Source organism: Bombyx mandarina, chromosome 25 (assembly GCF_030267445.1).
Source record: "Bombyx mandarina strain Sakado chromosome 25, ASM3026744v2".
In the NCBI taxonomy this organism is placed as follows: Eukaryota; Metazoa; Arthropoda; class Insecta; order Lepidoptera; family Bombycidae; genus Bombyx; species Bombyx mandarina.
Genome location: NC_143231.1, coordinates 2,588,864 through 2,605,484, shown reverse-complemented (window position 1 = coordinate 2,605,484; position 16,621 = coordinate 2,588,864). Strand labels below are relative to the sequence as shown.

General features: G+C 42.2%; 1 protein-coding gene across 1 annotated transcript; it reads right to left on the bottom strand.

Annotated features, from left to right (window-relative positions):
* Positions 1-5,717: 5,717 nt before the first annotated feature.
* LOC114243959 (zinc carboxypeptidase) lies at positions 5,718-16,034 on the bottom strand. Its single transcript, XM_028175626.2, has 6 exons — positions 15,732-16,034; positions 14,309-14,720; positions 8,635-8,749; positions 7,996-8,216; positions 7,328-7,412; positions 5,718-6,010 (listed from the first exon to the last, which is right to left on the bottom strand). Exons 1-6 carry the CDS (start codon positions 16,007-16,009, stop codon positions 5,745-5,747), a joined length of 1,377 nt encoding a protein of 458 aa, XP_028031427.2. The 5' UTR covers positions 16,010-16,034; the 3' UTR covers positions 5,718-5,744.
* Positions 16,035-16,621: the final 587 nt, after the last annotated feature.

Below are 16,621 nucleotides of genomic sequence, written 5' to 3'. Positions count from 1 at the left end.
GATCGTGTTTGAGTGGCAACCGCGTTGCAGAAGACCTGGTCACCCTGTACACATTTGGCCAAGCACCGTGGAGAGCATGATGAGGGTTGCCGGCCTGACTCGGAGTGATGTTAAAGAGCAAGCCCAAGACAGGGTGAAGCGGAGACAACTTATGAGGGCCCTATGTACCAGGTGCCTTAGGACTACCAACCAATGTACTTTCGCCGAATTTCGCGAATCGTAAAAATAATTAAAACTATTTTGACGGTTTCATCTCGCGTTGTTTTTTAATATCGCTTTATTATTTTCTGCATCACAAGGTGGCTCTCCGCCATTTGCCAAGATCGAACACTTAGCTTTATCGGACACATCACGCGGTCTCCAAGGCATAGTCACTAGGAAAAGCTTCGCATTCTCGGTCGGATAGAGGGGAAACGAGCCAATAGCAGGGTACCACAAGACGGTTTGACACTAAGAGGACACTTGGAGACAGCATCCAACATGCGATCCACCTTTCACCGGACCAATCTTCATGGTCGCGATCCTCAGTAATGAGCGAACGACGAAGAAGAAGATTTCCCTTTCGGAGTTTCCAATAGTTTTCATTTTTCTTCGGAGAATGGTTCGTGACCAAGAATGTTAATGCCAATAAAAATCACGTTAGTTTAAAATGGTAAAGTTATTTTAATTATACTTTAAGTATTTTGATATCCTCAATATCCCGACCTATTCGTACAAAAACTAACTAACCTTTATAATAATCTAGTTAGAAAAGTTGAAAACCTTGACATATTTGGCGATTCCCTTCCAATATTTAAGAACAAAATTATAATAAGTTGTTGTTGAACCTCAGCCTCAGCCTTGGTCTGCCTTGGTCTGAGTACTCGGGTATTACTGCCCTTGTTGTCTTTCTTTTAAGAACAAAATTATAAAAAGTTGTTGTTGAACCTCAGCCTCAGCCTTGGTCTGAGCCTTGGTCTGAGTACTCGGGTATTACTGCCCTTGTTGTCTTTCTTTTGTTTTTAATTTTTTATTATTATTATTAATAGTATTGTTAAATCTCTATTATTATATTAATGTAATGCATGCTGTGATTGCCTATAATTAGAGTTGCAGCTATCAATTGCTCTATACTTGTCAATGTTATTTTATGTCTTACTGTAAACCCTGTCGGTAATCCTTAAATAAATAAATAAATAAAAGGTAAAACTCGCCTTGGGGTATCAACTTGGGGGATCAACTATGGTTGCTAACTATTAACTTTTATAGGAATGTACCCAAACAAAGGCACGCTTATTATTGATTGCTTTACACGACAAGTTACTTGACAGAAGAATTTTAATACCCTTGCATCCACGTATCGAGCTAATTGGAGATATTTTGAGTCTAATCGGTAATTAAAATCATCGTTCATTCATTTGCACAATAAAGTTTTGATTATCTAACAAATTTATGCTTTAGAATCTTGTAGCATTTTAAAAATGACATCCACTGTGTCGCTTTTGCTTGAAAGATCCAATTCTCCGGAAGTTTCCACTTCAAACACAACAATAACTTAATAATAATTCGTAAACTTCAGTAATATATAAACGAACGCGACAGTGGTTTACTGTTATTGTAAAAGGTCTTGACTGGAACAGAAGCGGCAAAGAAATTAAAACAAATCCAAAATTAGATAATCTTTTGCGCCATACATTTCATAAATGTTGGCAGTTCTTTTTAAACTGGTCTAGTTGATTTAATGTCGATCTTTTGTGTCATTTAAGATGTCTCCATTGAGGGGTCTAGTTAATGTGGTGGTTTTTGTTTCTCCAAAACTTTTCAAGGTAATTAACAGCTTTTAGATGATTGATGGTTTTGTGAAGGGTTGACAATCAGTAACGTTTCAATGCTGTTTGGTTTAAATAAGATAGCGACTTCCTTTCACTTTACTTGCGATAGGACTTTTATATATAGGTGGTAGATACCTAATATAAAGAAGGATTGTTTTTATTGCTTAGATGGTTGGACGAGCTCACGGCCCACCTAGTATTATGTTGCAACCGGAGCCTATGGACATCAACAACGTAAATGCCCAACTTGAGGAATGATTTCTAAGTCTCCGTTTTAAGATACAACGGCTGCTCCAGTACTTAAACCGAAACTTATTACTGTTCCTCGGCAGAAATAGGTATAGGTGGTAGGACCTCTTGTGAGTCCTCAAGGGTAGGTTCCACCCTGCCTATTTCTGCCGTGAAGTAGTAATGCCGCAGTGCCGTATTTACGTTGTAGATATCTATGGACTCCAGTAACCACTCAACATCAGGTGGGCTGTAAGCTCGTCCACCCATCTAAGCAATAAAAAAAACAGACGTATAACGGTATGTAACGTAATGGTTGTAACCGAAATAGAAGATTCTAGTCTAGAACCACGCAGACATGATGGTGTTCGCCTCGGTGCATCCCGCTTACACATAAGTTGTAGTTTATGACAGTATATTCGTGATCGCAAGTGACCAGAGAATCTTGACCCTTCGAAACTTGGAACTATAAATTTTAAATTCTTATATTTTTCTATTTTATTCTTATATTTTTATATTATTATTTAAAATTCTCAGGAGGACTGTGAGCTCGTCCACCCATCTAAGCGATAAAAAAAAAAAACAAAAAAAAAATTATAATATATAACCATAAATTTATTGTCAGAATAAAATTACTTGTACAAAGTCAACCAAAAATGTACCTTAAAATCGAACGTAAATGAAATTAATATCACATATGGCGTCATATTCCCTAAACAGCTCAATTTTACGCAACGTTAGAAAAGGAAACAATAAAAACGGGATCATTACGAGATATTATCATATAAATTGAAAGTGTTCAGCTGATGGACAGTGAATGGAATGGAGATGTCTTTCATTTTCATATATTTCTTTCTAAAATCATTAACACTATTAATGTAGTTTAAACTTTACCCATTACATTTTAGTGAAATCTATGGTGCTAATAGAAAATAACCCTTGTAGAACTTTGCCGTTTTGTGAATCATCACGCGTAAGTCGGTATGTACCTATACATACCGTCCTATAACGGACACACACAGACTTGACAAAAAAAAATTTTATTGCGTAGGTGGGTGGAGTAGCTCACAGCCCACCTGGTGTTAAGTGGTTACCGGAGCCCATGGACATCTACAACGTAAATGCCGCCACCCACCTTGAGATATGCGTTCTAAGGTCTCAGTATAGTTACAACGGCTGCCCCACCTTTCAAACCAAAGCACATAAGTGCTTCACGACAGAAATAGGCAGGGTGGTGGTACCTACCCATGCGGACTCTCATGAGGTCCTACCATCAGTAACTAAGCAAATTACAATTTTGCGAGTTTAATTCTTATTACATGTTATTCCTTTACCGTGGAAGTCAATCGTGAATATTAGTTAAGTAAATATTTCATTAGAAAAATTGGTACCCGCCTGCGGGATTCGAACGCCGTTGGAATAATAACTGCTAATAATAACCATCTCAGACCAGAACGCTTGATTACTTCTGAAAATTCTTATTACACTAGGTGCTATTTTTTATCTTGACCTAAAAATAATCATCAAGTGAATCATCACTTGAGTATAGGTGAAGGTAAATCGTCTAAGTTAAATCATTCAAATGGCTAGAATTTGATTTTGGCTTGTATTTATTTCCATTGATACATACTATAATTGAAATATAAACATTTAAATAATATATAAAATACGTGGACTCCACAGTATTCTTGTGCCGAAAAGATTATGATTTGTCGTGTGATGTGACATTTGATTTCAGGCACGCCGCGTATCGTCAGGGGTGTACACAATTCATTTATTATTATTATTATTATTTGAGTCTTTTTTTGCTACGACGCCGCGCGCACCGGTAAAGGATTGTTATATTAATAGTGTACCGTCATTCCCCTATAACGATCCAAATGTTCTTTTGGCGTTAAAGTACTTAATGACGATAATTTTTTTGAAGTTATACTTCTTTAGGCGCGTTATGAAAAATTGATGAGAGTGAAGTTTTACGATGCACGCGCACCGTGACACAAAATTAACAGAATGAAGTTGTCCACTAAATCGCTCATTACAATACGACCGACGTAACTTGGCGAGTCTGATTAAAGCCGCAGGTGAACTTTCACGCATGTACACTCGTAAAAAAAAGTGTCATTAGCATTCATTTTTTAGTAATATAAATGACAAGATTATTATTTAATATAATTCATACTAAACATTATTAAGTTATTAACGTTAAATATTTATTACTAATTATTTAATATAAAAAAAAGAAATAAATTTAATAAAAATAAAGTATAACTTCTTACGCGCGTACATAAGTACACGCACCCTTTTTTTAGATTTCGGTTTGTGTTAGTATTTCGTGTTGATTATCCTCCTTGCATCGCTTCCCTCATTACTGAGGGTCGTGATTGCTCGTGTACAATTAATTACCCTCCGTGTCCGATCTTTAACTTCGTGGAGGGCATCGCGATGCTCAGTCAAGATCGAATTTTTTTTGTTGTTGCTTAGATTGTTGGACGAGCTCACAACCCATCTGGTGTAAAGTGGTTACTGGAGCCCATGGACATCTACAACGTAAATGCGCCACCCACCTTGAGATATAAGTTCTAAGATCTCCGTATAGTTACAACGGCTGCCCCACCCTTCAAACCGTAACGCATTACTGCTTCACGGCAGAAATAGGCAGGGTGGTGGTACCTACCCGCGCGGACTCACAAGAGGTCCTACCACCAGTATTTGGTCCGACCATCTCGTGGGACTGTCTCCTCTGGGACGTTTGTCCTCTATCTTGCCCGTCACGGTGGTTATAAATGCAGTTTATTATTTGTGAAAAACAATTGATATACTTTATCGAAGTTTAATTGATTGAAATAAAAATTCCCTGAAAAAATCTTAAAAAACTGTACAAATCATTAGTTATTAATTTAGGTTTTTTTGTTAATTTTGATAATTATAATGAACGCTAATGCCGTGCCTATCATTTTTAAGCTGAAATTAAAATTAGGAGAAGAAGAAATGAAATCACATCCTGCCTGATTATTGAAGGCTATAGACATCATAACAAGACTTAGCAAGAGCATAGCTAACGTGATAAAAAAACTGATAAGCTTGCTTATATGTATATCTATGTTATATGTGTATGTATTTTGAAGTCGTCGTGGCCTAAAAGATAAGACGTCCGGTGCAATAGTGTTGAAGCGATGCACCGGTGTTCGAATCCCGCAGGCGGGGTACCAATTTTTCTAATGAAATACGTACTCAACAAATGTTCACGACTGACTTCCACGGTGAAGGAATAACATCGTGTAATAAAAGTGAAACCCGCAAAATTATAATTTGCGTAATTACTGGTGGTAGGACCTGTTGTGAGTCCGCGCGGGTAGGTACCACCGCCCTGCCTATTTCTGCCGTGAAGCAGTAATGCGTTTCGGTTGGAAGAGTGGGGCAGCCGTTGTAACTATACTGAGACCTTACAACTTATATCTCAAGGTGGGTGGCGCATTTACGTTGTAGATGTCTATGGGCTCCAGTAACCACTTAACATCAGGTGGGCTGTGAGCTCGTCCACCCATCTAAGCAATAAAAAAAAAAAAAAATGTAAAATCGATTCACCCAGTCAAAAGTTATAAGGTAAAGAAAAAAACATACAGTCGAATTGAGAACCTTCTCCTTTTTTGAAGTCGGTTAATAAGAAAAACCAAAATACCGAATAGAGTTTTTATTTCATGAAAATTATTTCATTAATATCAGAAACAGAAGACTAGTCGCTAAAGATATAAACGAAGCGTATATTGGGACGGTACCAGAGTAATATCTCAACTGTCTAGTTGTTTTATCCATTTCAACCAAACAGTCCACGATTTCTTCGTTGTTAGGAATAATCTGCTCGCTGGGGAGAAGGAATCCAAACTCACCGACGTCTCTAAGCTCGAATAGGTAAACTATAGGAATATCGGCGACTCCTTTGACCCAATCAAAACTGGAACCACTGACTTCGTCTGAAAAAACAAAGTTGCAAAATATTTAAGTTAAGTGATACAAAAAAATAATTTAAACCAAATTCCTAAGACATCTTTGTCCTTTTAATTTTAAAACACTTCAATTGACTTAAACTAAGAGTTGATTTAATCAAAGTTCGTCTGTCTTTTTTTTTTAAATTACGATCTATTGTTTTATATAAGTCTTAACGAAAGACTGTTACGACGTTAGCTCAATATTGTGTACTCAATAAAGACTTACTGGTGGTAGGACCTCTTGTGAGTCCGCACGGGTAGGTACCACCGCCCCGCCTATTTCTGCCGTGAAGCAGTAATGCGTTTCGGTTTGAAGGGTGGGGCAGCCGTTGTGACTATACTGAGACCTTAGAACTATATCTCAAGGTGTGTGGCGCATTTACGTTGTAAATGTCTATGGGCTCCAGTAACCACTTAACATCAGGTGGGCTGTGAGCTCGTCCACACAGCTAAGCAATAAAAAAAAAAAAAAAAAAAAAAAAAAAAAAAAAAAAAAAAAAAGATAAAAACTTATATGGTAAATTTCAGTTATTATTATTAGTGGTGTAGATTATTTTAATCGGCATGAACAGATACAAAAGCCTTGCTCGATTCTGCTGTTATGTCTCAATTTCACGGATCGGACTACCGTTAAATCATAGGATTGAGACTTTGACCGTATATGTCAAGAAGGATTACCGGGAATCACGTTGAGGAATCTCTGAGATAGGCCACAACCTTCTCTACCTATCTACAGTAATAAAAATATTGCGTAATGTAATTTTATCGAATCCAAGTTATTCAATTTACTAAGAGAAAATGAAAAAGAAACAAAATATTTAAAATGAAAATACGCTGTATTAAATGCTGATAAAATTTCGGGCAGAGCTTCGGAAAAAGACCTTTAAGAATAAATACTGGAAAAGCAAGCTACTTCGTAAATGACTGGTTTTTGGAACGAAGTTCCTTGCGGGACGATGCGGAGGGGTACACTAACCGGGAAAAAACGTCCGTAACGTAAGATTTTTATTACTTATGTATAGTCTTAGTATAATGGCTATACAGTGTATATTACTATTATTATATATTTTTTATAAATCATTGTGAAATAACTTTGTAAAGTAGTTTTTTATTTTTATTTTTATCAATAAAAAAATCATAATAAAAAATGTATACCCGAATAATTATTTTCTTTATACCTCGAATAGAACTTAAAATTAATATTTTTATAATAAAGAACTTCGTTCCTATCCGGTATCCCACGACACCACACATCTTGTTTTTTATTGATTTATATTTAGGATTGATTGTCAACGTCCTTACAGAGAATGTCCGCTGAGGTTCCAACCTGATACTGAGTTCCATGTCTGGCCGTCAGCTTTTCAGCGCCACGGATAGCAATTTCGTACTGGGAACAAGGAAAATTATCATATTAACGTTTAGGTAAGTTATATTTTTAACCAATTCAAAAAAAGAGGAGGTTCTGAATTCTGTCGACTGTTTTGTATGTGCTCTTAGATTTTTTTTCTAGGTGAATAGATTTTGATGACTTATTTACTTATTAGAAAGCTGCTAGCTGCTGTCTAGCAAGAGAAGCACATACTTAAATTGTATAAATATATTTAATAATGGATATTTAATTGACTCCGTCCAGATTGATGATATTCTCTTTTTATTTTATTGAAGCCGTTTTATATATTGGTAATCTCTGATATTATATTATAATCTATGTTCCTGATTCTAAATGAAAACTCATGTTCAATAGACCAATCGAATAAGTGTAATATATATTATGGTTACAAGGCTCCCAGCAGGCTCACAAGAGGTCCTCCACCCACCAGTATGTAATAGCTTTATTGTAACAATTTTCATAGAACATAGAAGTCTACGAAATGGATTTTGAGCGTGCGAATGCCCTTAAAATTATACACACTCAAAAGTTGTATACAATTTTTAATGAAATAAAACTTAATATTATAATATTTTCTTACCATGTCTGCGTAATTACTAGCTTCCAACACATTCTGGCCTGACACATGGCTGTAAGGAACCAGTATCATCTGGGAATAGGAGTGGAATGCGAAATAGTAGAGGAAGCTGCCAGTTTCTTTTAAGCGGAGAACGTAGTTGGAGATAGCCTGAGCTTCTAATTCGGACGACGGAGAAGGTCCGGCGTAAGTTTGTGTACAAGGGTTCGAAGATGCGCCAGTCGCTGAAGAAATAAAAATGGAATGTCACTAACTTAACTAGTTCTAACAGTTTTGGTAATTACAACAATGTTAATATTTTTTTTATTTTTTTTTTATTGCTTAGTTCGGTGGACGAGCGCACAGCCCACCTGGTGTTAAGTGGTTACTGGAGCCCATAGACCATAGACCATAGATAGATCTGTAACGTAAATGCGCCACCCATCTTGATATATAAGTTCTAAGGTCTCAAGTATAGTTACAACAGCTGCCTCACCCTTCAAACCGAAACGCATTACTGCTTCACGGCAGAAATAAGCAGGGTGGTGGTACGTACCCGCGCGGATTCTCCAGAGGTCCTACCACCATTAATATAAATTTTATAGACTACACAATCCCAATACAAAGAAAAGCATAAAATATTATGTAAAAACAAAAACACACTCATCCAAAGAAAATTGAAATTCCTGTTCAAGTCGATACCGTTGCCCAAATCTAAATTTCCAGTAGCGCACGGAACATAATTCACAGGATTCCTGTTCTTTCTCCACATACGATCCTGTTAGAAAATATTATAGTATAAAAAAATGAGGTAAAGCTGTAAATTATAATCTTTTTTTTTTTTTTTTTTTATGATTGAAAGTTTACTGGTGGCCCGAAGGCCTTTCCAGTTTCACCAGGACAGGTGGGCGAGCTAAGGCTCAGCCAAGAGGGGTGGGATTTGCTAACAACTGCCCGAGCGCCTCCGAAGGAGACCTAACAACTCAAGAGCAATTGTTTCGCGAATGAATCTACTACCGGATCGGAATCGCGACCCGCTGAGAAGATCCGGCGAGAAACTCAGCGGGCTGATGCATGGGTTAGGTTGCACGTCGACCTCTTTGTCGAGTTCGACGAGTACGGTTACCGGGGTCCCTAAGCCTGCCCCTAGTATTAGAGCTGAAGGCATCTAATGCAAAGGTTATTGGATCTGATGGATCCGTAAGGACGTGTCTAGGGCGTCGACGGTGACTGGCTCCTGCATGATCAGGATTCGGAGAGTAGTCAGCGGCGGCAACGATAAGGCGATTATCATGACGCATAGCCTTATCGAAGTATCGTTCCGACGCTGACTTCATGTATTTCCGAATTGATTCGAGGCCCAGGTCGTCGTGTAGGTCAACGTTCCTCACGAACCACGGAGCGCCGACAGCTAACCTGCAAAAGCGGGATTGTAGGGATTGGAGGGTGTCTATGTGTGTGCGGGCCGCGTGAGCGAACACCACACTCGCGTAAGTCATGACGGGCCTTATGCAAGTTTTGTAAAGTGTCACCTTGTTCCGAAGGGACATTTTACTCCGCTTACAGATCATGGGGTAGAGTCTACCGAGAATAAACGCGGCACGGTCACGGACTGATTTTATATGCGGGCGGAATGTCATCGATGCATCCAGGGTAACGCCCAGGTACTTGACCTTCCTGGCCCAGGGTATGGGTTGTCTAAAGAGAGTAATCGGGGGTGTGAGATTCCTCCTCCTAATCCGGGAGGAAATCCGTGTGGAGCTTCCCCTCTGAAATAGCACCGCAGTACTTTTCGCTGGGTTGATGTCTATGCGCCATTTTCGGAACCACTGTCCTAGGGCTAGGGCTGCGCTCTGAAGCTTCTTCGCGATTAGGGACTTATTTCTACTAGAATAGTAAACAGTCGTGTCGTCGGCGAATAAAGCTAAATGGGTCGGCGGCGACCGGGGAATATCGTTGACGAATAAGCTAAATAGGAGGGGTGAGAGGACAGAGCCTTGCGGGACTCCAGCTGTGAGAGGTCGTGGGGAGGAGCGGGTTCCCTCGACTCGATATCGAAAAGAGCGGTTCGACAAGAAGTCCCGTATGATGAGCACGAGACTATCCGGCACGCCCATGTTGAATAGTTTGAAAATCAAACCATTGTGCCAGACTTTGTCGAACGCTTTTGCGACGTCGAAGAAGAGAGCTCCCGTGTATAACGGTTTTGGTCGATTAAGCCCCACAAGAATGTGCTCCGTGAGGCGGTGCACCTGTTGAACGCATGAATGATTTGTACGGAATCCGAATTGTTCATCGATGAGAATGCCCTTGGATGAGACGAAATCTCTGAGGCGCTTGTAGAGCAGACGCTCATACAGTTTGCCTAGAGACATGAGGAGGCTAATCGGGCGGTAGCTCGTCGGATGATTTTTTGGTTTACCGGGTTTATGTATGCCGATAACGTCCGCTTCTTTCCACACCGCGGGAAAGATACAGTTCGCCATAGCGGCATTAAAAATAGATGCCAACATCACGATGAGTTGGACGGGTAGAAGTTTAATAACGCGGTTAGATATACCGTCGGAACCGGGAGCCTTGCGAGGACGTAGGTCTTTGATCAAGTCTTTAACTTCCATCGGGGTGACGGGTGGTAACGCATCCGAGGGTGGCAAGGAGGCTCTGCGTTCTACCTCACTGTCTACTAATTCTACATGAACAGGGTCCACGGATTGAGTGCTGGGCGTGCACTGGGTTTGCAATGTATCGGCTAGCAGCTCTGCTTTTTCGTCATCATCAAAGGCCGCGAGTCGGCCTGAGGGGCCTACGAGGGGGGCATAGTTACTACCGTATCCGATTTGAGAGTACGAGCTAAGCGGTAGTAAGACCTTTGGGAGGGCGCGAGTCCTTCTAAGAAATCAGACCATCTGGCATCTCGGACTTCGGCGATGCGAGACTTTACGTCGCGTTGTAGGGCACGCATTCGAATACGATTTTCCGCGGTAGGATACCTGTCGTAGGCGCGTATCGAGGCGTTCTTAGCTCTAAGGAGTTCCCTAATATCGTCGCACAATTTGAAGCGGTGAAGGAAGTCCTCCGCTACAACTTGTTTCGATGACCTATCTAATGTCGAGGTGATGTGTGATGTTAAGATGTCTATGGCTTCAGCGGTATCCTGAGGAGACGGGGTAGAGTCCGGGTTAAACGGGAGCGATGGTGGATCAGATTCAGCCAGGCTGATGCCCAGCGTGTGCCAATCCACCACAGTCCTCGTGACGGGAACGGAATCGGGAGCGCGACCGAGCTTCATGACGACGGGACGGTGGTCTGAATCTAACTCTGAAACGACTTCGATCGAGTGTAAGCGCAGAGTTACGTTTTTTAATAACGCTATGTCGAGTATATCCGGGCGATGCGCGATATTTAGCGGGTAGTGAGTCGGGGTTAACGGAGCGACGATATCGAAGGCGAGATCATCGACTAACGCGTCAAGCCGCCTGCCATTCGGGGTTGTGGTGTGTGAGTTCCACCTGATGTGTTTACAATTTAGGTCGCCCGCCAGAATGACAGAGCTCCCCATACCGAGCAGCGCCTCAATATCACTGCTTAGAACGATCTTATCCGGTGGAAGATAAACGGACGCGATAACGATCGGCGCGTGTCCCGTCAGTGAGATTCGGCACACTGATGCTTCGATATTAGCGAGCGCGGGAGGATCGAGCGGGACGCAATGCAGGGCTCTTCTATAGTAAATAACGGTACCACCACCACGGGCAGAGAGCCTGTCGTTCCTGACCATGTTATAGTTCGCGATTTTAGGGTCACGGCGCGCCGGCTTAAGTAAGGTCTCCTGCACTAAGAAAATGTCAATTTGATGGTCACGCAAAAAATCACAAACCTGATCACGTTGATTTGCGAGACCGTAAGCGTTAAAAAATCCTATTGTTACGGTTAAGGGTTTTATTCTACTAATGTACGCCATTGATTACCGGCGGAGTGAGGGGAGGACGTACGTATTTAACGACGCGTATACGTCAGCGTATTCTTGCACAACGGCGATGAAATGTTGTGCAGTGGAGGCGGCGCGAATGGCGTCACCCAAAGCGTTAACACGCTCAAAGTTGATCGACTGAAAAAAGTCAATCGCTAGAGCGAGATTTTCGGACGCGGTCGGAGGGCAGGTCGCGGGGGAGGGACGTATCGCGGGGGTGGGACGAGTCGCGGGGGAGAGAGTTGTAGCCGTGTTCGTGTACGGCAACGGTTTAGCCCAAGCCGAGACGCTGGGCACCGACGCCGGCACGAAAGCAGGCTTAGCCTTCGGCACAGAGGGTACCGTGGCTTTGATGTCTGGGCCGGAAGCTCGGAGGCGGTTTTGACGGGCGACGCGGCGATTTATTTTTGGAGCTCGGGGGCATCCACGGTAGTTCGCGGGGTGACCTTGTGTTCGGCACAGGACACAGCTAGGCGGTTCCGTCGCGGTTTTTTGGTCGCGAGCGCAGAGGGCCGTGGCGTGATCGCCCAAACACTTAACACATCGGGGGCGCGCGTGACAGTTACGGGAAGAGTGCCCGTACAGTTGGCAGTTATGGCACTGACTAGGAGTGCCTTTTTTATGGGGGACTTCGACGGCAATACCGGAGAGCCTACAGACGGTCCGAATGTTAAAAATTTGCTTACCCTCGGGGGTAGGCTGGAGGGCGACTAAAACCATATTGTATGGCTCCCTACCGCGGCCGGTGTGCATGCGGTGCACGGAATTTACTGGTAGGCCTTGTTCTATCAGATCTGCCTTGACGAGATCGGCATCTAGCTCCTTCGGGATTCCACGTATGACAACGCGGAGTTCGCGCTCCTCCTGGAGCGTATAAGTGTGGAAACTTATACGCTCCTTTCGGAGGTAACTTGAGAGGGCCCTATGGTCGTCGGGTGTCGTTACTTTTATTTGAATCCCGTTGGCGAGATTACGGGCGCTGGCAAAATTAATATTTTTGGCCTTAAGGGCCAGGGAAACTCGGTCCCAAGCTGCCTTCTCTTGAAGGATAACCGGGGGAGGGGTCTGAGTTTTAGATTGCGCCACCGGTCGCGGCGACGGAGTGGCACGGGCTGGAGGCGCAACGGGAGTCTGAGGGCGGGGGCGCGACGCGTTCGCGGCTTTGCTAATTTTAGCGGCCGCGAGAGCTCGAGACTCCGCGGCACGCTTCTTACCCTTTTGTACCAGGGTGAATCCATCCGTCGATGAGGCGGGGCGAGGTCGACCTCCATCTCCGAGTCAGAGTCGGAGGACGAGGAGGCGGGCGCAGGTGACCTACAAGCAGGAGTTTTGGAGGGCGCGACGGAGGCCGCGGATGATCGCGCTGCTGGAACGGTGGCCACGGCGGACGACGCAGTAGTTTTACTCGCCAGTATAGGCGACGCAGGAACGGCAGGCACGACGGAGGCTGCGGTGCTCGATGTAGACGCTTTGCACGAAGGCGACGCAGGAGCAGCGAGCACGGCGGAGTCTTCGAGAGAGCTCGCAGTGTGATTGGCCTTGAAAGCCAGAAACTCTGAGGCGAGCTGTGGGTGACGAAGTCGGAGGAATTCCACGAATACAGCGTCCATGATCGCTGAGTACCCAGGTGGGGCGGCCCCGGGTCTTGAAAACACTCGCCTTGCGGCGAGGCCCCAACTTCTCGGACCTGAGCGGTTCTATTGAACACAGGTGGCAATGCGGCGCGATTACTACAGGACAAAGAAAAAGCACAACAAAACAGAAATTACAAAAAGAAGCAAAACAAATAAATACTTGCAGGAAAACACTTTGTCGGCAAATGTTCCACGAACACAAAAATAACTAAAACAAAACAAATAAAAGCTTCCAGGAAACACACTTGGTCGGCAGATGTATCACGAACACAGGCCGCGCGAACAATGGCCGGGCTAACAAAAGCCGGGCGAACAAAGACCGGGCGATCGAGTGGACGATGAGCACGTCCGCACGTGACGGGTGCCTCTATCGGAATGAAATTATAATCTTCTTCTACATCTCTATATATAAAAATGAATTGCTGTTCGTTAGTCTCGCTAAAATTCAAGAACGGCTGGACCGATTTGGCTAATTTTGGTCTTGAATTATTTATGAAAGTCCAGAGTAGGTTTAAAAGGTAGATAAATATGAAAGTGCTCGGAATTAAATAAAAATAACAATTTTGTTGTGTTTTGATGTGTCCCCCGTCGGACGGATTCCTTTTGTTTGTTTTAAGTTTATTTTACACAAAAGCTTAGGTATTTTATTTAACGATTGAAGCACTACGAAGTTTGCCGGGTCAGCTAGTAAGTAATACGAGTATAACTAGTATCGAAATTTAATAAGTCTCACCTCCGAGAATGTGTACGTGTATCCATCAGGATTTGTGACCGGAACAATGTGCCAGATAAAGGTCTCGGCCAAGAATCTCACATCAGGATCATCGCTCGTCAAGAACTCTTTGATGATCCAAGTGACAGTCGCCGGAGATATCCATTCACGGGAGTGAATACCTCCCTCAATCATCCCAATCAGAGGATTGTTGCCTCTTTCTCCTTTCTTGAAATCAATTACGATGCCTTTAAGTTCGCGGCCTTCAAATGACGTGCCAATGACCATGGTAGTGACGACTTCGGGATACAGAGTGACCAGCTCATCTAGCCATGCGTGAATTTGAGCTAGATTATAGTATCTGTCCCAGCTGAAGGAACCCAGAGTGCTGGAACGTGCATTTGTCGCAGGTCGTAGTTGGGAGTTGATTAGCCTGCAAAAAAAAGTGGCTTCAATAATTTAATTCTTCTTCTTCTTTTTATCAGCCCACAGACGTTCACTGCTGGACATAGGCCTCCCCCAAGCCTCTCCACAAAGACCGGTCCAGCGCTGCCTGCATCCAGCGGATCCCCGCCAACTTCAATAGATCGTCGGTCCATCTTGTGGGAGGCCTACCCACGCTACGTCTTCCGGTACGCGGTCGCCACTCAAGAACTTTCTGGCCCCAACGGCCATCCGTCATTCAATTAATTCGTCATCATTTAATTAAGTCATTTTTATTGTTTTTAGTGAAGGAGTTCACGGTTCATTCAATGCTAATCTTTTTTTTTTCCTATCTAGTTGCTGGTAGCCTGTAGGGCTACTCACGGTTTCGTAGGTAGGCTACTTCAATGTGGGAAGACTTGCTAACAATAGCCCTAGCAAGAGCGGAGCTTCGCTCAATCTGTCAATAGATCGGAATCGCAACGTACTGAGAAGATCCAGCGAGAAACTCAGTGGGCTATGTCTAAGGGAATACTAATCGATTGCATGAACTCGTAGTTACAATTTGAACACTACTTCTTATTTGGAGACATGAATTTGAAGTCTAAACTGATTTTTTTAAATAACTATTCCATTTTTTAAATAATGTGGACTTAAACATTCCCATACAATTACCATCAGTAATTACACAAATAAATACTAGTCTTTATTCAAATTCAATATCTTAAATTACTTTCATAGTTAAAAATAATCCAACAAGTAATTTAACGTGGTATAAATTACTTTTTTCTATAGTCAGCCATCTTTGTAGAAAGATGACTATAGAAACATAAAAATTGTGCAATTCTTTTGAAAGAAACTCAATCAAAAGAAATGGATTTTTTAAACCAGTTAATTGTACAAAACATATATTTTGATAGTTATAATTATAAGGGAGCTAATTCTGAGAACTACCTACACTTTCAACGTTTTCACGACTTAATAATAATTGATATTCACAAATTTTATTAAACGTACTTACGCTTGAACATTCGATATTGTCACATTAGGTTTCAAACCAACACTGTGTGCGTAGTTCACAAACTCTTGCTCCTGTTCAGGGGCTACCATCACTCTTGCGTTTCCACCGATCGTGAGGATATCGGTCCAAAAATCGTATCCGGCTTTCTTAAGATCACCGAGCATTTGTATGTGAATTTCTGACGTAGGCAATACATTGTATACTTTGTGGTTTTCATAGCTTCTGTAGGCGAAACTTGCTCCAGCGAAACAAAAAAATGTTAATGTTTTAAATAGCATGGTACTTTGAATTCCGTTTCGGCAATGTCTGATGGAAACTTATAAATTGAAAGCTATAAAAAAAATTGAAGATATGTCTTTATGATTTTCGATAAATAATTATCTGCGGTCATAAAGTACTAGATATAATTCACAATGAACATCGAAACGCTTGATTTCTTTGCAAGATCCAAAATAGCCATTATTCAGATTCAATTTGTATGTCTATTAATCAGAAAGTATGCGCATTATAACATTTCGCGGACGATCTCCAACACGATGGGCCGACCTCATAAAATCTGTGACTCGCTCCGACATAAATGATTGCTCTCACTCTGCGAAACATCGTACCACATGGCGTCGCATCGCAAGAGCATCCATATCGCAGGATTCGACTGACCACGACCACGACCACTGACCACGACCATGACCACAACCACTCTGTCAAGAGTGTAGAATGCGCATGCATTAGGAAGATAACAATTTAAGTATATGTCTGGAATTTAATCAGAACGTATGCAGAAACAGAACAGAGCTCATCCACAATATCTGAAACCGGTGTTTTCATCTATAGTGCGTCTCCAGAGATAATTTTGCAACATAGCATCCGGCTCTGAAAAGAGCTCCCATCCG

Excerpts from the sequence above, each read along its gene's own strand:
- LOC114243959 (XM_028175626.2), bottom strand. The coding sequence starts at position 16,009 with ATGCTATTTAAAACATTAACATTTTTTTGTTTCGCTGGAGCAAGTTTC. Across the intron at positions 8,217-8,634 it reads TTTCAATTTTCTTTGGATGA|CGACTGGCGCATCTTCGAAC; the intron begins GTGTGTTTTTGT and ends TTATTTCTTCAG. Across the intron at positions 7,413-7,995 it reads CTAGTAATTACGCAGACATG|TACGAAATTGCTATCCGTGG; the intron begins GTAAGAAAATAT and ends CCTTGTTCCCAG.